The 22845-nt window shown below is 35.4% G+C and overlaps 2 protein-coding genes across 2 annotated transcripts; one reads left to right on the top strand and one right to left on the bottom strand.

Moving 5' to 3' along the window:
• Window positions 1-1046: 1046 nt before the first annotated feature.
• On the top strand, window positions 1047-10366 carry LOC104908226 (hypothetical protein). The gene is made up of 14 exons (XM_010697322.3): window positions 1047-1409; window positions 2652-2742; window positions 2881-2965; window positions 3181-3265; window positions 4339-4408; window positions 4850-4919; window positions 6764-6809; window positions 7154-7403; window positions 7503-7708; window positions 7816-7890; window positions 8726-8795; window positions 8916-8996; window positions 9689-9768; window positions 9929-10366. The coding sequence occupies exons 1-14, from the start codon at window positions 1273-1275 to the stop codon at window positions 10005-10007; spliced, it is 1425 nt and encodes a 474-aa protein (XP_010695624.1). The 5' UTR covers window positions 1047-1272; the 3' UTR covers window positions 10008-10366.
• Window positions 10367-11235: 869 nt separating this feature from the next.
• On the bottom strand, window positions 11236-22503 carry LOC104908227 (leucoanthocyanidin reductase). Its single transcript, XM_010697323.4, has 5 exons — window positions 22129-22503; window positions 20517-20657; window positions 13455-13692; window positions 12184-12387; window positions 11236-11688 (listed from the first exon to the last, which is right to left on the bottom strand). Exons 1-5 carry the CDS (start codon window positions 22342-22344, stop codon window positions 11411-11413), a joined length of 1077 nt encoding a protein of 358 aa, XP_010695625.1. The 5' UTR covers window positions 22345-22503; the 3' UTR covers window positions 11236-11410.
• Window positions 22504-22845: the final 342 nt, after the last annotated feature.

The following is a 22845-nucleotide window of genomic DNA, read 5'->3' as shown; positions in this document are numbered from 1 at the left end:
TAGTACAAAATATTATTAATATCTTCATCAGGGATTTGCATTTGATAGTCAAACTCTTTTTTTAGTGTAAAATATAATTCTCCTAATTTACTCCATATATGATGATGACACTTCTACATCTTATTCTTGGCACACTACCGCACTTCAACAAACGAACCAAGTTACCAAGAAAACCCATAAATTTCGTTTGATGTGTTTTTGTCTTTATGCTCATAAGGGGGCGTTTGGTTCGTAGGTTGGTATGGGTTTGGAATTAGGAATCAAATAAGAGTGGTATGGGGTTGGAACTTGATTCCTAATACCATGTGTTTGGTTCAGTTCTAGAATCAAAATTATCCCCATACCTAGTGTTTGGTTTAAAATGTCTCTGAAACCAAAAATGAAATTAATATTATTTTATTTTGTCTTATGTCTTGTTTTGAATAATTCAACCGTGATACTCATGAATTACAACATAAAAATCAATAAATTGAAAAAGAAACTAAAAAAAAAAGTTAGTGAATGAAACTTTGAACTACTGATAATGTCAGGGAGATGTTTTGATCGTAGGATAAGCACTAACAACAAGCCAAAGGAAATTGATGAAAAATTCACTTTTACGTTTTGTTTTGAAGTGAAAACAAACGAAAAAAAAAAAAAAATAAGTAATGGCACAAAACATAGTGCGTTACCTTGATTTATATTGAAACAAATATCTTGGTGTAATTTACACACAAGCAGATTAAGAAATAAAAGACAAAAAAAAAATTGCAGTAGAAGAAACTAGAGAAAAAAAATGGAGTATTGGGCTTCGGCAGGCAGTATCACAGGGAAGAAAATGAACGCTTTTTATTTTTGTGCAACAAGATATTCTATCTTAAATAATTTGATACCTAGGGTTGGTATGAGCCAAACCCACCTCCCCCCATGGGTTTCTAAACCCCATACCTCATGGGTTTAAGGTATTGGTTTTAAAATCAAAATTTTACTAACCAAACACTAGGTATGGGTTTAGCCCATTCTAACCCCATACCTCATACCTATATTTTGTGAACCAAACACCCCCTAAATCTTTTCTTAAAAATTCTGCCTCAATTCTCATCAATGGCGCTTGCGCCCACTGAAACCCCCTCTTTTTCTCTCTAAATACTCCTCTAAAAATCCCATCTTTTCTTTTTGCACAAAAAAAACCAGATTTTGTATTTTCTCAAAATATAGCACACTGAATTTCATTATATTCTCTTAAATCTTCATCCTTTTTATTTTGGGTGGTATTTATATGTGTGCAAAAGAATGAGTGGAAGAAGACATGCGATGAGCTGGAGAAAAGTGGCGCAGTCTTTGCAAGGATTAGCAGCGCATGGTTCACTTTTCACTTTCACCCTCTTGCTTGTTCTCAAGCTTGATCACATCGCCTCCTTCTCTTGGTGGTTCGTTTTTAATTCTTATGTTTTTAAGTTTTTCAAAATTTATGACTGTATTATTTGTAATTTATCTTTATATACTGTTTGGAATTTTATCATGTTATGGTTTTTACTTTAATTGGGTATTTTTCTTTCCTGGGTATTATTGAATCAAACAATTCTTTTGAGTTGATTTTGTTTTATTCTGAATTGGGTTAGTGTTGAAATTTATGGTGATGATATATATGTATATTTTTTGTTATTGTTGAGATGACCTTAATTTGTGGAAATTTAGGTGGGGTTTTTGAATTTCCTTTTATGGGTTTTGATTTTGGGTGATAGTTTGATTTGGGTACAGATTTTTGATGGCATAGTTGTTAAAAGAATATGGTGGGTCTGCAAAGTTAGGCTTAGAATATGAATGTTGCTGGCACAATCAGAGAAGCCTTAAATTAGAGATAAAGAGTCAATTTTTTGTTTTGTGGTGGACATAGTTTTCTAGTTAAGCACTAGTTTCGATAGTATTTTGATTTAGGATTGTTTATCCATTCCTTCAAATTACACCAGATTGAGAGGGGAAAAAAGGGTAGGTGCTGGTGGTATCTAAGTTTAATTGCACCCTTACTTTTTGTGCTCTTGTGTTTGTTGCAAATATATAATCCTCACACTTTTCATAGTCTCCACAATAACCGTGTGGTTCTGAGATTTTCTCATTGATGCACGTACCATTGTATCTTCGTTAATATGCCCCGTTAGAGAGACATGTTGCAATTGCATTAGATAGTAAAGGCAAAACGGGGAGTTGGAATTAGAAGGTACCACACCGTACCTTTTAGCTGTGGTAGTGTCATGTAGGATAGGCTGATACCATATCGTATCATACATTTGAGTGATTTATACACGGTTGTCTTTTTTATCTGTAATGAGGCATGTAAAGATTTCAGCAATGCGGACTAGACCTTGGACATATCCATTTTCCTCTAATGACTCCTATGCGATAGAGTTGGGTTCCTTGTGTTCAGCATGATTGAAATGCTACGCTTTGGGTTTGTTGCTTGGGTTTGTCTTCCAGTGTTCAGCAGGATTCCTATGGGGTAGAGTTGAACCTGGTGTCTCTTTATGAGTGACTAAGCTTTGGGTTTAACTAGCAGAGGAAAGTAGTTTATTCCTTATATTTGATCTTATTAAGTTCTTCCATTTTGCCAGCTTACCTGTATTGATATTGGTTATTATTCTTGCTTTGAAATCTGAATACTGTCTATGTTGCAGGGTTGTCTTTTTGCCGATATGGTTGTTTCATGCTGTTGTTGCTCGTGGAAGATTCTCATTACCTGCCCCTTCTGTTCCACATGATCGTCATGTATATAACTTTCTCCCCATATAACTTTCTCCCCAGTTCTTTAAGATTTAGTACTTTGAAAACCTGCTGGCGCTTTCTTTTTTTGATAAGTGATGATTATGTTAATGACTTAATGTATATAATTTTCTGAAATAACAGTGGGCACCTTGTCATGCTGTTGTTGCCACACCATTGATCATTGCCTTTGAATTGCTGTTATGTATATATCTTGAGAGTCTTTCTGGTATGTCTTGCAATCTTTCATCGTGCAATCTCCTATTTATTTTTGCCCTTTTTCTTCAAAGGGAGGTTTATTGCTCAACAATTTGGGGTACATGGTAGGCAGTGAAATATTTTCCAATGATCTATGTCGCAGTTATTGCCTATGGGTAGTAATGTGATCACCCCAATTAATATTGAGGGATTTGGTAGTAACTCTGCTTCTCTATTCTGTGACAGTTTATGGTTTTGCCGCTGTGAGCCTGAAGATTGTTTTCTTTCCTCTGTTGGCTTTTGAAACAGCTATACTGATTGACAATTTCAGGTACTGAGACTAACTTTTGGCATTGTCTCATCAGAAGTGTTAGCTGTTGCCACTACTAGTATCTGGTTTATTGAAGTCTGATTTAACTAACTTACATTTAGTCCAATAATGTGCTACTACATTTAGCTAATCTCAACAGAACTTTATATTAGCGGATTTACTTAGTTTGTTCTCCTTGACAGCAAATAAGTTGCTCAAATTTGGGAGATGGATATTAGAGATCTCTTTTGAGAGACTTGTCAATTGTAATAACTAATAAGCTAGTTTTATTACATATCAGGGTCAAGGGTTTGTCAATAGGTCATGGCTAGTTGTGTAGCTTACACAACATAGTTAAAGAATTGTTAATTCAGTAGTATAACATGTCTCCTGCATAGATTATTACAATATAATTGGATATCGTAAATCAGTTGTATTTTAATGTTGCTACAACGGGTTACTGGAGAAGGGAGTTCTTTAGGACCTAAAATAATTGGATCGGATACTAGCTTTGCCGTTGATAAGTGTACAAGTATTCAGAGGTATAAAGTGTATGCTTGGATGCTAAGTGAAAGGAGGCTTGTAGTGAAATCTTAGCTAATGAAGTAATCAATGACAAATATGCTTGCTGAATTTACTTTAAGGGCCAATTGATGTGGCTAGTATCTTCCATGTAGAGATTTTCTTGGTTGTTATTACATTAACTTCGTTGGAGATAGATAGGCAATGTGAACTATTATTGTCAAACCAAAATAGTGCTACAGACTTTCTTTGCATAAAAGATCTAGATTATGCAAAGAAGTGCTCGACACAATTTGTTGAAGTAAGAGTCAAAGCATCCTTTCGTGGAAGAAGGGGATTAGTTGTTTTTCCAAGATAAGATTATGAAGTTTCTATGCCTTAAAATTAACTCAATGCCTCTACAAGGCTCAGGTTAACTGCTTAAGATGCTTTCTTAGACCCTGATTGGCTTAAGACTCTGAAGTGTATGTTCCATTGCTTTTTATATTTGCTGTTGTCATTTATAGTGTGATGGATTGCTTGCACCTCTAGCTTATGCACTGCATCGTGTGACGTGTGAGTGTTCTTTACAGAATGTGCAGGGCTTTAATGCCAGGAGATGAAGAAAGTTTAAGTGATGAAGCAATATGGGAGACACTTCCAGTAAGTTTTATTCTGTCCCGAATGATTTATGCCTTTTTGGTCATGTAACTTTTTAATATAGTTCTAGGGGTCGGATCTTTCCATTTTTCTGATATTTATGTCGGACATCCTGAAAGTATCTGAATAAGAGTTTTCGGGATGTATATCAGATACTACAATGTTAAGTACATAACCTTTTTTGGGAATTCCTTAAAAGAAATTCGAAAGCAGATTTGGAAGAAGGAAGTAGTTGAAACTCTTATAAGTTATTCATAACCCTTTCTTAAGTGATGCGCCTGATTTGGTGGTCTTAATGTTAGTTTGCCTTCTGTTGGCTGTGAGAGTAGCTTTAATGTGTACTGAACTTCTAATTTTCTAATGATTCTTTAAGTAAAATGATTGTTGATTTTGAGTAGCCTTTCTTTGCTTCGTGATGGCTCAACTTTGATATATTGCCTGCAGCATTTCTGGGTTGCTATCTCCATGGTTTTCTTCCTTGCTGCTACGCTGTTCACCGTCTTAAAACTCTCTGGTAAAATGCTTGTCCTTGTCCCTTCATAGTATTGTCATTTCTAAATTGATAATCATATAATTAAATGTATTGTGGTTACCGCTTTGCATGATCAAATGTTCAATTTTGCAATTCATGTTGTTGCCTAGATTAAAATGTAGTAGTCTTTATTTGCATAGAAATGATTTTCAGAATTATGGACTAAGCAGTTCATAGTTTGTTTATACGAATCAAAGAAAAACTAAGAGTCTATCTTGATGACTTGATCTGCTTACTTATAATTTTAGAAAAATTAAAAGGTGACCTGATCATTGAGGGATTGACCAGAGATTAACTAAATGACTTTCATAATGGCATTGGGAAAATGTAGCATATAAGGTGCAGAGAAAAGGTTTTAGCGCTGACTGGGGGTTTTTTCTTCCACTGCTATCAAATATCAATGAAACAAATTTTGATGTGACCTCGAACATTCTTTCTATTTCTTCTCAGAAAATTGCTTTGTAATATAATAGTAATTAAATAATGGATGAAGAACCATTCTGAAATGGAGAATAAACATGGTGATAGTTGTGAAAGCTGAGAAAATATCAATCCGAATGTATTGTAATCATATCATATGTATGAGATAGATACAGATTGCAGTGACTGTCTTTAGGGACATGCTTAGAATGAAGGGAATGTATCAAGGGTAATAGAGTATGGGGTCTGAACTAGATGCGTGGACTCATCAATTTGCCCTGCTGTACCCGTGTTAACTCGACCTGTCCCCATGCTACCACTGCATGAAAGCCCATTAATGTAAAATGCATTTGCATAGATTCTTTTTAACCCTTATAACAGTTGTTCGGCTTTACCAAAAAAACTGAAATCATGTTTTTTTTGGTGGGGCACGATCCACCGCGGCCTCAAAGTACATCCGCCCCTGGCTATCATGTGTCTTATCTTCTCCCTCCCTCTTGTTTTGTTATTTGTTGTCATATCTTTACGACTTTACCTCCTTAACTCCCTCTTTTTGCTTTTCTCTCTCCACCTAAATAAATTGTGGTTGGGGTGAAATCACGTGGATACATTAATTTTGACCTTGTAATTGCTATGGTTCCTTTTTGCATTTCCATTTGTGAACTTAATAAAAAGATAAGTCATCCTTTTTTTTTCCTTTTTCTTTTTTGATCTTTCGTAGTAAGTATATTTTTTATACAAACGGAAATATTCGAAAATAGGAGACTACGAATAAGCATCTTATTTAAAAATTGTAAAAGAAAATAGGGTCTAAGGTGTGGTTAGTAGGTGGAGGTTGTGGTGTTGAAGGAACATGTGGCAATGTTATCCTAGAAGAGTGGGTAATTGTTACTGTTCATATGGGTGTAATCTATTGTCTTTTTATGGTTCTATCCCATGTCTCTCTCTTCCATCAAGTACCTACAATTTGCAACCATCACCTCCTCCACTTGTTCACACTTACTTATGATCCAAGTTTTGTTAAATCTTATATCAACATAGTGGAATATGCTCATTGTAGTTTATGCGGAAGTGATTCTTCTCTGTTGAAAAGATAGTAACTTTTAAACAGATAGCATATTTGCATCATGCTATGTCTTCTCACTCCTTTAATACACATATGGTTAGTTCTTTCCATCTTATAAAAGTTTTTGCTTGTTCCCATTGCTGTATAACTTGCCTAGGTCCTTGAGTATGTGTGCACAGCAATATAGATTCAAATATTCTGCACAGAACTATTCAATATGATATGCTTTGCATCATGTTCTGGTTTCCCCATGCATTATAAATTATCAGTTTCATGTGTTTCTGCCTCATCTTTATGGCTTCTTCTATATTCTTATTTCCTTCTCATCTAATACTTACAGGTGTCATAGGTGCACTTGGATGGTGGGACCTGTTTATCAATTTTGGGTAATGTTTATGTTCTTTCACAATCGCTCTGCATGAGTCAAGACACTCAAACTCCTCAGCTTTTCACCAAAATCTGCTTTTGAAGTTGGCCCTGCCTGGGCCAGCTTTATCCCAAGGATTTCCAGTCCAACCTGTTCATGCTATTATTGGGCATTCCAATCTTACACCCGGTGGACTTGGCCCAATCTTAACAGTTTTAGGTTGCATAATCCGGCCCCAAATATTGGCCTAGCCTGAGAGTGGACCCATCCATGTTTTTATTTGCTGGCGGTTTTGTTTGAAAAGCCCTTTATGGTGGTTTCTGTTTGTAATTTTGTTATTCGTGTTGCGCTTTCTTCATGCAGTATCGCAGAGTGCTTTGCCTTTCTTGTTTGTACGAAATGGTCCAATCCTATGATACATAGGAGTTCATGCACCGTGGAGAATGCTGCATCTTCGAGCACTATTAGCTATCTTGACTGGACTAGTGGGCTAGTTGTTTTCCCTGAAGAGGATCAAAACCAGGAGACCCTGTGTGCTTTGCCAGACATTGGTGGTCATTTTATGAAAGTACCAATTATTGCTTTCCAAATCCTCCTTTGCATGCGCTTAGAGGTGAATGTTCTTTGTGGAATATTGTCTTTCTTGCTTGGGAAAGTAAATGAACAAACAAACAACATTATTTGATACTTAAACATTGGTTTTTTCTTTCAGGGAACTCCTTCTGGTGCTAAAGATATGTCTATTCCGGTTCTTTTCTCTCCGTTATTTCTTCTGCAAGGTGTTGGAGTTTTATTTGCCATATCACGTTTGGTGGAGAAATTCTTTCTGTTGCTGCGTAGTGATGCTGGACAATGGCGTTATTTTACCATTTCTGCAAAACTGTGTGACTGTCTTGCATTTATGCACCATGGTTCAAGGTAATGATAACTGTGATATAGTGCTCTATGTATCTGCTTACTAGAAAATCTTGCATATTGCAAGTGAATGCTAATCTATTTCTGCCATTTTGGGTATTGTGAAATAGACTACTTGGCTGGTGGTCGATTGATGAGGGAAGTCGGGAGGAACAAGCACGGCTTTTGCATGAAGGGGCATCTGGGTCAGTATCTTACCTCAAATAAATGTGTATTGTATTAGTTTCTTGTAGTTAGTATTTTATTCTCCTTTTATCCAACACTGATAGTCTGTAGTAGTGTTCAGCATGTCTGGAAAAATATTGTAATTCTTGTAGAATGCCATACCTTATGCTTATGGTTGCAAGTGTACAACTACAAGTACTATTTCCTGCTTTTCCTTATCTGAAGCATGACATGGAACTTGCGTGTGTGTTCTGGATGCGACACATAGGAGTTAATCATATTTATTTATTTTCCTTTTGTTGATTGGAGGGTGGCATGCTACTAAGAAATTCTGAGCTTTGGGTTGGTATGCTGCTTGAGCCATGTGACTGATCTCAAGCAGGGAGTTATAGGCCTACAGCAGAACCTTGTGCATGCCAGGCTGTTTTTGCATGATGAACTAAGGAATGTGAGTAGCATGAAGGATATATTGGTGAATTGAAGTCAATCTTCAATTTTAGTTGGAGATGTGACTATTATGTTGTCTATAAATCTCAAGTGGCATAGCCTTATATGAGCAGCTAGCTATATGGGACTATGACAATCAAAATTTAAGCTTGAATTGGGGTGGGGGGGGGGGGGTGTGTGACTTTAGCTGCTTCCAAAATAATTATGTTGATGCTTGTGATTTGAGTACCGAAGTCTTGTACCTGTTACTGATGTTTTCCGCAGTTAGTGTTTAGAGCCAAATTCGCCAAGTATCTTTCTTTGCCAATAGAGTCATATTAGAGGCAAGGGCTGTATTTGGTACACAATACAAATAACTTTTTGGCTTTTCATATTCTAATTGTTTGTTTTTGTTGCTGTTTAATACAGGTACAACACCTTCTGCAGTTATCCACCTGAGATTGTGAAAAAAATGCCAAAAAAAGATCTGGCTGAGGAGGTGAGTTCTCTTCTGATATCTGGACTGGCCATCGTAGCTTAAAGCTTTTGAAAGTAGTTTAGGAATTATGATTTTGCCGATTCAGTCAGTCTTGTTCTGGATTTTGTTTTTTATTCACAGGTTTGGAGACTGCAGGCAGCTCTTGGCGAGCAGACAGAAATAACCAAATATAGCAAACAGGAGTATGAAAGACTACAAAATGTAAGATTTTCAAGCCAGTTATATCAACTATTTCTGCGCATGCATGGTACACTTTTTAGATTTTCTTATCTACTCCCACCATCCATAGTATGTTGTATTGTCGCAACCTCTCATATTAAGATATATAGTCTGATTTTACGAAATCATCCAATTCTAAAGTCGTGTTTTCAGCATCAAGCTGTCATCACGCATCACTTAAGACACCTGCCACAGAAATTAGAAGAATGTAAGCAAGGGTATGTTAGAAAATCCAACATAAACCGTTACCATTTCAGCAAGCTGACAACCTTTCCCTTACATCTCAAATTGGTATATGTGAATTAATTTTGGTCGGAGGAAATATGTTTCAGAGATCATTCAGGAATGGCTCATGTTCATTCCTATGCTTGTCTGCTGATGTCTGAAGTGTTTCGGTCTGAACAACTATATACATGCAAAATCTTTTTTATCGTACGTAATTGTCATTTAATGATTGTGTACATCATCCTTATACTGATGCTCAAAGAGAACTTTGTTGCTGTTCATTTTATATCTTCCTCGGTACTACTTTTTCTCGTAAACTTCACGGGATACACTCACAGGATAGTGCATATAGTTAAGCGTGGGACCTTGGATGATGTCATAACAAATTAGCATTTGTTGAATTTCATTGGTTTCACACGATTGACTTCATAGTTCTGTCATTCAATCAGGAAAAAGTTCTTTGTCGAGTCTGCTTTGAGAGAGAAATTAGCATTGTGCTGCTCCCTTGTAGACATCGGATCCTGTGCAGGTGTGTTTTCTTTCTTTCTTTCTTTCTTTCTTTCTTATGTGTGTTCTTTTTTCATAAAGAAGTTTAAATGCGGGTGCCATTTTTCTGCTCCTTTTTGTGTCTTCTTGAGCTTAAGTACCCTCTTCCATTCATTCATTGAAATATTCTCAATCTGGTGCAGTGTCTGCAGTGACAAGTGCAAAAAATGTCCAGTTTGCCGGGTCTCTGTTGACAAGAGATTAGCTGTATATGATGTATAGTTGCAGCATACTATCGATATTTTATCTATAAGAGCATTAACTTGATATAGGCAAGGAAGCAGATAGTCTAGTGATTGCGCGGTTTTCACCAAGTGTCGTTTTTTGCCCCCCAATACTGGTGGCTGTTGCTCTTTGTTTTGATTGAACAGGTAGGATAAAAGTAGATCAGTCTGTTTAATTTTCATGTTCATCTTTCTGTGATGTAAATATTATTGTAGCGAGGATCACATCTTCACTGATCTTAATCTCTCTTAAGGTTAATGTTTATAACCTAGTTTGCTCTCACATTATGTATTCTTAAATCCTTCTCTCCATTACTATATATCTTATGATTAGTGTCAAAAGATATCTTTCAATCATCTTGGTTTTTATCTTTTTTTTTTTTTTTTTTTTTCTTCCTTGAGGGACATATTGGTTTATCTGACACCAGTTATAAAAGACAACTCTACCTCGCTGAATGTTCTGGAGGTGATTGACTCACAAAGGGGACAACTTAATTATTTTTCCTCTTTGTAAGCATATGGTTTTTTCTTTGTAACTAAAATTAGTTCATTAATGTAAAATCATTCGACATCTACAACGAAAATAAAAATTAACAAATAGTAGCACATATTAACTTGGACCAAATATATTCTGTTATGGCATTTTAACGACTGTTGATGAGATGTAGCTTCCTAGTTCCTATTAAGCTACAATGATTAGACTAACCATGAAATCATCTGAAGGATTATAGTTGATAAAGATAGCAATCAGTTACTAAAACAAACTATGATGTTATGATATAGTTTATGGGCGTGTTCGACATAAGCTTTTCAAGTAGATTTTAGTGTCTTGACTCGGTCAAAACACTAATTAGAAAAAATAATAAGTGTTTGGCAAGGTAGTTGTGTAAGTAGCTTTTAGTGGTACAAGTAGTGTTTTAGTAGTGTTTGTCAAAAGCTACAATTTGTAGCTTTTGGGGGTAGCGTTTAGCGGTGTATAAATTATATGGTAAAGTTTTGTTTGAGTTTTTAACTAGTTATTCTTAAACAACTACTTTGACAGCTTCTTTTACCGAACATCAATATTTTATTGGACACAATTAACAGCTACACACCAACCACTAACAATTAACAACTACTCTTAGCTAAAAACTACCACCACAGCTACTGTTGCCGAACACGCCCTATGACAAACTCATTACTGTGAAATTATGAGATTGCTTTTCTACCAACCAAATATTCATCGATACTCAAAATTCATCTCCAAATTTCTAATAAAGACCATACAATCTCTTTATTCAACTTCGATTTAATCAAGAATCAAAACTTTTTATAAGACTTGTACTGAAATTTATTCCATGACATAACAAATGTAGCTAACATATATAGCATACTAATTTGATTCCTACATAACATGCATGATCATGCAGCAGATAAGGTGATAGCGTAAGCCTCAGATCCAGGCAGTTTGATGGCTTCAGTAGCACTTCCACTGGCTGATTTTTCAGCCATCACACGTCCATCGATTATCAACGGTACAAAATCATCGAAACACTCATCGAGAGATCGAAATGGTGTATCAGGATAAAGAGATGTTGCTTCCACATCTGTAGGTCTGTCCAAGGCAAAGTTTATCTGGCAACCTTTGATGAAAATGTCGTGGGTAAATGCCGCTACAATACTCTCTGGAATCCGCATTTCTGGCATAATTAAACGACAGTATTCTGTGTTAAGTGTTAAGATTGTGATTTTAATTGTTATTTCGTGGAGATTAATCAATCATAGGCCACTTTGTGAAAGCAAAATACATTTCAAAACAGTTAAATTTATTATTTCTACCTATTGACAGATTCAGGGCGAATTATTTTTCCCAAAATGATGCAATAACATATACATTTAATATATGAGGTTAACCCCGAATTTTGGCTTTACAAAAAATTCATTAAAAATTTGGCGAGAGGTATTACTAATGAATTAGACCTTTTAGAAAGGTTATAACGTTTTCATACACGTTATAAATCACAAAGTGACCTATTTCTTCCGTTTCATTTTAAATGCAATAAATGAGTATTATAAAAATATTTTTTGTTGCATTTAAAATGAAACGGAGTAGTCAGTCATCCGGAAAAAGGAATAAAAATAATTGTGTATTACTATTTACTAGTACTAATTATATTCGATTAGTAGTATCTTACCATTAGCAGCATTGAGTAGATCATCTTCTGTAATAGTAACTCGAGGAAGGTTACGGTTGATTTTTTTCTCCCACAAGGAAGCTAGCTCATTTATGCTGAAGAGATTATTTGGTGGTCGGAAATGAACTGCTTTGTTGATAGTCCGCTTATCATTTATCACTTTGATTGTTAGTCTTCCTATGTCAGTACCATCCACAAAATATGCTGGACATAGCCAAAGATATCATATCCCCAAACAAACAATGTTAAAATTGAGGTGCTGTGAACGTTAGGTCTTCTTGTACTTTTCATAAAAAAGTTAATGGCCGAAAGAAATAAGAACAATATATGATAGTAATTGATTCATCAATCAAAGACAAGACATGATATCATGTTAAGTAAGGACCTTAGGATATATATTTTATCAGTAATAAAGGATATCTTGGCCTAGTGGTTGAAATTGAGGTGCTGTGAAGTGTGAACGTTAGGTCACAATTAGTGTTAGGTATATTCTTAATAACTTGGTAGAAAAAGTTGTAAAATAGGTACAAGAAAGGTGCTGTAATTGATTTATATTATTTGTTACCATCATTTCAGCCAACATCATCTTCCTAGAAAACATTGATTCTTAGGAACTTAATTAAACATTGTCTACCATATAAATGCAATTCGAAATTGACGATTTGCCCTCTCACTATCTCTTGTAATAAAAGTACAAGAAGTGAGTGTGAAACCAAAAAGTGCAAATGTTCCTTCCCTAATTGCATTCATATAAACAAATTAAGTAGGAATTTGGTAATATTTTATTTCATCTTTCCTTAACTATAATGTATTGTTGAGACAAAACATAATTAGATAATGTCTTTATGTACTTAAACCTAAATTCCAACAAAAAATGTACTAATGCAATTTATATGAATGGCACACACAAGATGATCCTTTTTGCTATTTATATAAGAGGTACTTCATCTGTCTTGACACTATTCGCAATCAAAGAGAATCTTATCAGTTATTCTTGATATAAGAAAAATTATAATCATGTGTGGTCTTATTTAATCCGTCTCAATAAATACTTATTAATATTGAATCGTTCTAATTTTTACAAATATATAATGGAAGTTATTTAAAGTCTAAAAAGTGCATTTGGCAAACCATGCATCACAAGAAGGTGATAATGTTAAAAAAAAAAAAGAGGGAGTACAAAGTATAATTAGGATTACTAATTAAGGAATTAGAATAATTATATTGAGGAATAACAGTGATAGTAAAAAAGAAAAAATTATATAATTTACCTTTAACATTGCCATCACCATAAATATGGAAGTGATCCAAGGGAGGAAGAACATCAGCAGGGTGAGTATTGTCATGGTAAGGCCAAGCTGCAATAGAATTGCAACAAATGTAGGTGTAGGGAATCCCTGCCTCTTCTATTGCTCTTCTTACCTGTTTTTTCTCATTGTACATTTGTAGCCCTGGCTCTACTGGATCTGCTCTGTCTATGTCATGCCCAAATTCTGAAGGCAAGAACCTCTACAACATATTGAGACGAATCAAATGATATCCCACATGATTATATTTTTCCTTACATATACACACAAATGATGGTCAAAGTAACAATAATGAATAGTACTATAAGTCAAAGTGGATAAACTAATAAAGGACGGAAGGAGTAATTTTCAAAAAAAAAATGTTCAATACTAAAAATATCTTGTATAGATAGAAATATTGTTAATATGCATCATAATCGAGTACATTTGATTAGCAGTAATAGCAAGAATGGAGTTGGATATAAGCATTTTCACAACAACCTCTATTGTTTGGTTTAAACCTTCCAACCATTTTAATAGTAGGTGCTAACTACTACTAATTGTCAGTTAGTAATCTAACCTAGAAATATTTACAAAATCTCTATTATATAATGTCAACCCACTGTCCCCCAAACCACGCAACCCTAATGCAGTGGCGTTTCTAGGAATTTACTCATGGGGGTACGAATACGTAAATAGTTAGACTCGTTAAATTTTTTTTTTCAAAATAAAGCTTTATTAACAATTTTTTTTTCAAAATAAAGCTTTATTAACATTTTTTTCTCCCTAAGTTTAAGTAAGAGCTTGGATATAATTGCTAACTATTTAAGCGTTCAATGTTTCAATTTAAATAACCAGATCTTTAAAAATAAGTTGTTCAATTTAAAAACAGTTGTTTAAGTATATAAATGAGGAAATTTTTTTCTCCTTAAGTTTAAGTAAGAACTTAGATATAATTGCTAACTATTTAAGTGTGCAATGATTCAATTTAAATAACCAGATCTTTAAAAATAATTTGTTCAATTTAAAAACAGTAGTTTAAGTATATAAATGAGGAAATTTTGAAGGAAAAAGAATAGAGACAAAATTAGTATTTCGGAGCTTTTCTTTTTGTGGCCTTATAAATTTGTAGTTGCAGAGTCATTTTACTTATAAATTTTTAGTTTCACACTAATAGCCATAGGCCCATAGAGAGTAATATATAGTAGAAGTGTTGAAGATAAATTAAACATGAGTCAAAGAGAAGTAATTAAAAGCAAAAAAAGAACTTTGTGGGGTTTTGAACTCAAGACCTCCTCATGAAGTCATGGATCTTTATTTTCCCTTCTGCTACCAACAAGACAAACCTCAACATAGTGATTTATTTTCATTATTTTTCAGAAATAATGGGGGTACAGCTGTACTCCTTGTACCCCTCTAGATCCGTCTATGCCCTAATGTGCAACAATATTCTATTGACATTCTCCTACGTTGTCACTTCCTATAATTAACCAGTACACATGATTCGGGAATGTATCACTACTCCAACGTATAAGCTCATAATAAACGGGAATGTTACGGAGTCGTTTTCTCCTTCTTATGGGCTCCGTCAAGGAGATCCTTTATCACCGTACCTCTTCTTGTTCTGTATGGACATTCTGTCCCGCATGACAACCCTAGCAACGGATATCCGCAAATTTCAAGGAATTAAGATCGGGCGTGGGGGCCCGCAAATCTCCCATCTTTTCTTTGCGGATGACGCTACGTTCTTTTTCAAAGCTTCTACTGAATCCTGCACTGTAGTCAAATCACTCATTCAGCGTTTCTGTGCAATCTCAGGACAAGTGTTGAGTTTAACAAAATCTTTTGTAAAATTCAGCCCCAATGTTTCAGAGGAATCTCAGCACGAATTTAAAACTATTCTGGGTATGGAAACAAAGTCTTCTCTAGGCATTTATCTTGGCGTTCCCATCGATTTTCACGGCTCTTGTGTACAACAATTTACGCATTTACTGGACACGGCGTCCACAAGGATCACAAGCTGGAATCATTCTACTCTCTCGCAGTCGTCCAAGGTGATTATTATTAACTCGATTCTTATTGGAGCTTTAATGCACTATCTGGGAGTGTTTAAAATCCCGCAAACAATTGCGAATAAACTGGATAGTCTTTTTGCAGGGTTTTTTTGGAAAGACAACCATGGAAAAGGTTTACAATGGAAGAAAAGGAGTGTGATTCAGCGACCAAAAGGTGCTGGAGGTTTGGGTATTCGCAATGTGGGACTTTTCAATAATGCTTTATTAATGCGTAAGGTGGCTCGTTTTCACCGGTATCCAAATTTGCTTATTTCGCGAATTTACAAACATAACCTCGCAGCTCATCCTAGTTTGACAACCAATACGCGCCCTTCTTCTTGGGACCGGCGAGGAATGATCCTGGCAAATCGGTTATTAAATCAACATTCAGTTTGGAAAATAGGGGACGGCTGCAACATACAGGTATCTAGTGATTCATGGATGAATGGCGCGAAACCTATTTTTCGGGACCAGGTTCCGCTATCCACAGCTCGGCATCTAAGGGTGGCGAATTTGATAACACCAGAGCAAGGGATATGGAATATCCCGAAGATTAATGCTCTTTTTGAGGCCAGCTCAGCTCGCCAAATTAAGAGCATTGAACTTCCACCTGCTCCCAATATTAGAGATGAACAATTTTGGCCGTATACTAAGAGTGGTATCTACAATACAAAATCGGGGTACGCTTTACTACTCCAACAGCAACTTGAAATTAGTAGCATGACATCTTCCTTGGACAGGGAATTTTTCCGTGTTCTCTGGGGATTGCGCATCATGCCAAAATGGAAACTTTTTCTCTGGAAATTGTGGCACAATGGTCTGGCCACCAAACATAATCTTTTCCGCAGACATCTTACTTCTTCTAGCGAATGTCCGATTTGTCTCAATGACAATGAAGATCCTTGCCATCTTTTTCGTTACTGCCCATTAGCGATTGAGGCATGGACACAACGCAACCTTGGGCTAACCCAACCAACTGGAGATGTACAATCTATGAGGTTTTGGCTACATCACTGGGTGCTGTTTTTCTATAAAGCAGATGGTTACCATGGGGATAGGTTGCCACAATTTATCGCTACTCTGTGGTCGATATGGTTAGTACGGAATGAGCAGGTGTTTCGCCAGGTGCGTCCGACACCGGATATAATCGCTTGTAGTCTTCGCAAGCATGATGAACAACATGCTCCCTTTTCTGAAGGCAGCATTCAGACTACTCAGCGGATTACGGACCCAATCAACCCGCCAGGTTTCCATCAAGTGCAGTTTGGGAATCAACACTCAGGAGATCGGTTGATGACGGTTCAATTTCATGTCGTCTGGGACAAACACACTCTTGTGACGGGCATAGGCTGGGTAGCTAACCCGCGCTTTGGACATCAATCACAGGAACATGGGCGCTTAGCTTATGCTTCATCGAACATTGCTGCCATGGCAATGGCATGCCTCCAAGTTCTTACATGGGCTAATTCAGTAGGCTGCTCGACCATCAGAATCATGACGACATCAACCCAACTTCTTCGCATTCTCCAATCTCCACACTACCATGACATAACAATCAAATGGACCATTGAAGCAATAAGATCTGTGGGGCAATCTTTCAGCTCTTGCACGGTCACCAAAGTAGGCAACGCACAGATTACAGCGGCTCAGCAAATAGCTCTTTGGTGCCGACATCACAAGATGGATTACGGATGACGCAAGTAGCTCCAACCAGCTTCGTATTTGTAGTGGTTCTTTTTTTCTTCACGGTTTGATTTTCTTTTACTTCTTTCTTACGTAAGATTTCTCGTTGTCAAAAAAAAAAAAAAAAAAATTAACCAGTTTAAAGCACTTACTACTTACTACTACATGTATGCCATTTGACTTTTTATCATCCCAAATTCTCTAAGTAAGCTAGTCATGGACTTGTTCCTTTTCCCTCTTCACGAAGGATAGATATTTTTATAAAGAAAAGATAGGCAATAGCACTAGAAGTACTTTGAAAAACATATTTGATCTTGACTGATTCAATTAAGGTATTAATGTTTATTCCGTTAGACAACAAAGATTGCATTTTTTTCACTTGGTTCAAATAAGAGTTATACCCTTAATTCTTAATAGCAACTCCAATGATAAGCTATCACACCCTTCTAGCTATATAGTCTTCCAATGGTAAGTTACATCACTTTTTAGCTTGTCATTTTTCTAAAACATAGAAATAAATAAAAATTTCCACATGACATATTATAATTGGATGTGTTCACTCTTATTTTTTTCAAGCTACTTAGCTTGTTGGAGCTACACTTGCTTGCAAGCAGGTTTATTTTTCTTCTCTCCAATGGTTAAACTACAGCTACATATTTAACAAAAATTGCAAGCATGCCCTTATATGAAACCATTGGAAATGCTATAAGGGATTCTTCTATTTTCGGTATATCTCTATCATCATCTCTATTTCCTTTATAAATATCCCACTTGATCTAGAATTTTTTCTATCAATTTCAGTACCTTATCCTTATCCACAAGGTTGCAACATCTTCTCCTTAATCGACTTAGGAGTTCGTTATTTCCGGGCATCTTTTGAAATAGGTTATTATAAACTCTGACTCCATTCCTTGGAAAGAAAAAGGAAGCACCGAAGAAAGAAAAGAATGAGATGGTGGTTTTTCTTCCTCCCAATTCGAAGTTTTTTCCTGGAAGCCTAAACGCCCTTGTTGACTATGACAACAGTCGCGACTATAAACAGACTCGCGAGTATTCACCTTATTCCCTCCGGACACAATGTATTCGGTGTTATCGGCTTGTTCTCCCGAGAATCGACTTCATTTGGCTAGGCATTTCTATGAAAAAAACCTTAAAATTGGTTAGAAATTGGATTATGGAATCCACACATTATTTCTTTGAAGTAAATCCCCCAATTCGGTTAGCAAAATGCTAATCTTAAATCTTATATGTGGCATACAAATAAAAAATTGCTCTGGTACAAGGAGTCTACAATCCAATCAAATAATCAATGTGGATTGAATTCTTGATCTTTTTCCGACTTAAGAGAAGTGGATTGCTAATGATCAAAAAATAAAAGAGAGAAGTGGATTGCTACCTGTAAACACGATTGTATGCAATTTCAAACAGGATGGAAACCCTTGGGGCGAGATTGACCCGACTGGATTTTGACTTGACCAACCCTCAGTACCATTATGTTTATAGCAATAATTTGAAATTATGAAAACTTTGCTACCAATTGAAATTTGAATACCCTCAATTATAGGGTTGCAAACTTTTTGTTGGATTATTTAAAGATCATTTGTACGGTTAGAGTTCATAATGAAGGATTATATTCATTACTACTTGCTATTTGCTACTTTTTTTTTTCCCTTTGGGTGCAAAAGAGGGAATATCCTATATACTCCCTCCGTCCTTTATCAGTTTACCCCTTTTGACTTTAGACACTATTCACATATATGACTTTGACTATCTCTTATAATTTGTATTTAAGGAAAAATATAGTCATGTGAGATTTTGTTGGATTCGTCTCAATGTGTATTATCCAAATATCAACTTTTGTAATTTTTGCTTATCGAAAATTAAAGATATTAAGATTCAAATTAGTATCTCGACAAATGTGCCCCAAAGAAAGGGGTAAACTAATAGAGGACGGAGGGAGTATCTTAGAAAACATTTGCGACGGGTATTGGGATATGCCATTATATATGCATAAGGATGGCAGTATGACGGGTCAAGTAGGAGACCCACCCAATCCCCGACCAATTGGGGCGCGAATATGGCAGGAATGAGGATTAAAATCGTATCCGGAATGGGTGGTGGAGCGGGTGTGAATTTTATGCTATACTCGTCCCATCCCCACCTGCCCCACATATTTATTATCAAAATTCTATTTATATACTTATATTATTAATAATTTCATCTTAAAAAATATAAATTAGTGGGAATGACGTGGGTACGAAGCGGGTGCGGGTACCCATGTAGGTGGTAGGGCGAGAATGGGTTCAAATACGTACCTGGTGGGACGGGGATGGTTCTTGAATTTCCCCCCGCAATGAATAGTGGGGCGGGGATGAAAATGAGAATTTTATGCTGGCGCAGATATGGAGGTACCATCCTCCGCATCGGCCAACCCAATTACCATCCCTATTAATATGCATAGCCAAAAAAATGAAACTGAAATAGCTTGTTCAAATTTCTTAACCAGTTGGGTCAACCCAAACCCAAATGCGTGGGTTTTGAACAAGTATTGTACAATTTGAACCCTAAATGAACCAATCAAATTTGACCTGAACTTAAGAAAAACTCCCGTCAAAAAAAAAAAAAAAAAAAAAAAAAAGAAAAACTAACTCTAATACAATCAAACCGAACCATTACACATATCTTGATATCTAATTACTATTTGTTAAAATTGTTATTTTTAGCGAACATGTTTAGAGGACGATAATATCACAATACCATATAAAAATATACTTCCTATTACACCGACTATTCGAATTTGAAAAATCTTTAAATAAAAATAATTAATGTCGTTACTGATAGTAGCATTATACAGTTTGACATATTAATAGTTATTAGTTAATGCAACTAAAATTGAATGTAAACTAGCTAGTTGGTTAAAATCTTAGGAGATAATACCCAAGATTTGAGATTAAATATCGTCTACGTAATTTGTTTTGTAGCTCTCTCTACACACCAAAACAAAGCAGCTAAGAATTTAATTATACTCCCTCCGGTCTTTATTAGTTTACCTATATTCTTATTTGAAATGTCCCTTATTAGTTTACCTCTTTCTTTGGTTTCTATTTTTGGAATGAGACCACTAACTTTTCATCACATACATTCAACTTTAATAAAAAATAATAGTTTTTCTTTCTATGACTCACAGCATTATTTCTCCAAAAACTCTATGCAAAAGAAAGAGGTAAACTAATAAAGACCAGAGGGAGTATTATCTAATTTTAAGTCCTTTTTCTTATTTTAGTTATTTTGGCATCCAAAAGAAAATTACCTTTACAGTTCCAACAGATTTAAGTGCATTAACAAGTTGAAGCTGGTCTAAAATGCTTTCCCCACCAACAGCTGATATCACAACTTCTATCTTATATTCCTCCAGTATTTTCTCCATCAAGCTCTGGTCTGTTATGGTCCCCTGCATGCATTATATACTTTTACTCTTTTAGTACATGTACAGCATGGCTAACATACTACTAATAGTAATAAGAATTATCCAAATACAGCAGGTGAAATTAAATATTATTTTAGATTGTTTTTCTTAATAATGATTATTCTCTTGCATATTTATACCTTTTATTGTTATTGTTTTTACCAATCTTTTAAACTTTAGTCTTCATATCCATATTATAATTAATATCAACAGTTATTTTTACTGTATAGCACTTGGCAATATGCGTACTATTTAAATACTCCATCCGTTTCATAATATAGTGCTTAGTTTCTTTTTTGCATGGTCTCCAAGACATACTTTTAACCTTCAATATCTTCAGTTTCATTATAATAAAAAATATAAAAAGTTGATATTATGAAAGTACACCTTGAGACAACCCTAACAAAATCCTACATGAATGTATGTTTTTTGTATATATTAATAGAATATTTGATCAACGATTTTGAAATTTGACCTACAAAGAGAGAAACAAGTATTATATTATGGAACAGATAGAGTAAATAATTTCAAGAGCATAACATATGGTAAATATATTTCATCAGATTTCTTATACTATGTATTAAAGCAAAAACATATTTTTCAACTTGAGTAAGGGTAAGTTTATCTCCAGACTCTAAGAATTTGCTTCAAACTCTGCCACATCAGCTTTTCACTAACTTTTTACTTTCCAGACTCACAACAGACTCTCTATATTTTTACACTTTATCACAAGACTCCAATCCAAATTCTTTAGAAAAATGATATATTTTTAAAAATTGTACAAAAAGAAAAAAAAGACCCAATAGAATTTGGACACATGTCTAACATGAGTCTTGAGTTGAGCTTTGATTTTCAAAACTCACCTTGACACTTTAATGGGTCTTATACAACATTATCCCTTAAAACTTTATAAAGTCTCAAGTTAAGACTCTCAAGACTAGAGACAAACTTACCCTCAACTCCTCAACATACTAAAGTGAACTTCCACATATCCCAAGTAACGTTTAGCACAAATAGTAGGACATTGCTACATCTACCCACCGGTCACCGGGTAGACTACCCGCTACTAATAGATAATTAAAATCATAGTGTTTAAGTCTAGTTGAATTCCACTATCATAATTACCACAATCTTATATTATGGAGTGGGTAGTCTACCCAGTAGGTTAACCAAGTTTTTTCCCAAATAGTACATAGTCAAGGGCGGGGTTTAATTTCACTACAAGCTTTACAATTTGTTTATGGATTTCGATGAATTTCAAAAGTTGCTTAAGTACAAGTTGCATGACGAATTTAATTGAATTTGTCATTTGTACATTAGTCATGTTGATAATTAGTTTCAAATACTGTGAACATATGAAATTAGAAAGAAAAGAAATGATATATATATTCAACCCTTATAAAAGATTAAAAGTGAAAATATTAAACAATAATTAAGTATAAGAGCGAGAACGTACAATGAGAATTGTGGCACCCTTGTTTTGAAGTGAGTGTATGGTTTGAGCCTTGTTAGTGGAGGCGGGTGAACCGGACCGGACTAGTAGATAAGTGGACCGGCCAGAGTCAAGGCAAGCTTCAGAAATGAGCCGGCCAATGAACCCGGTTGAACCAACAATAAGGGTTCGGCCTCCCATTTTAGCGTTGGCTAAAACCGGAGCTGTAGAAGCCGTCATCTAGATTTTCTTTGTGTTTTTCCAAACAAGAAAGATAAATGCGAATTAGTGGTAGTTAGTGATTTGGTTTAGAGGAAAGGAATGAATATGAATATATATAGAGAGATCAGAGATGGACTTTTACTGTTTGAAGGGTTTTTTGACTTTTTGTTGGTATGGTACATGACTACATGGTGTTATGATTACTTCATTACTCAAGCAATAACTAGCGTTTAGTCTATGCGTCTATTAATTGCTTTGCATTCATGATTCATTACATAGCCTTATATATAGAGTTTGGCTAGGCGTCCAACCGTTTGAATCTCTTAAGGGATTCAAACGGGGGCAATTTGGTCATTTTATGTGTTGGAAATTTCACGTGCGTGTGGCAAGAGTTTGCTTGGTACCAGTGCTAGGTTATAATGGTACCATTGTCCGAAAATATTGATACCAATGTAAGGTTTGCTTAGTACCAATCCTGATAACAATTTGATACGTACCAATGCCAGGTTATAATGGTAC

This window comes from Beta vulgaris, chromosome 5 (assembly GCF_026745355.1).
Source record: "Beta vulgaris subsp. vulgaris cultivar EL10 chromosome 5, EL10.2, whole genome shotgun sequence".
Classification (NCBI taxonomy): Eukaryota; Viridiplantae; Streptophyta; class Magnoliopsida; order Caryophyllales; family Amaranthaceae; genus Beta; species Beta vulgaris.
This window is presented reverse-complemented; position numbering and strand designations above follow the sequence as displayed.

Bases quoted from the DNA above. Each gene is read 5' to 3' on its own strand.
- LOC104908226 (XM_010697322.3), top strand. From the start codon at position 1,273: ATGAGTGGAAGAAGACATGCGATGAGCTGGAGAAAAGTGGCGCAGTCT. The intron at 4,920-6,763 runs GTAAAATGCTTG...TAATACTTACAG, and splicing joins CACCGTCTTAAAACTCTCTG to GTGTCATAGGTGCACTTGGA. The intron at 6,810-7,153 runs GTAATGTTTATG...TTCTTCATGCAG, and splicing joins GACCTGTTTATCAATTTTGG to TATCGCAGAGTGCTTTGCCT.
- LOC104908227 (XM_010697323.4), bottom strand. From the start codon at position 22,344: ATGACGGCTTCTACAGCTCCGGTTTTAGCCAACGCTAAAATGGGAGGC. The intron at 20,658-22,128 runs GTACGTTCTCGC...TAATGCATGCAG, and splicing joins AGGGTGCCACAATTCTCATT to GGGACCATAACAGACCAGAG. The intron at 11,689-12,183 runs GTAAGATACTAC...TAATTATGCCAG, and splicing joins TCTACTCAATGCTGCTAATG to AAATGCGGATTCCAGAGAGT.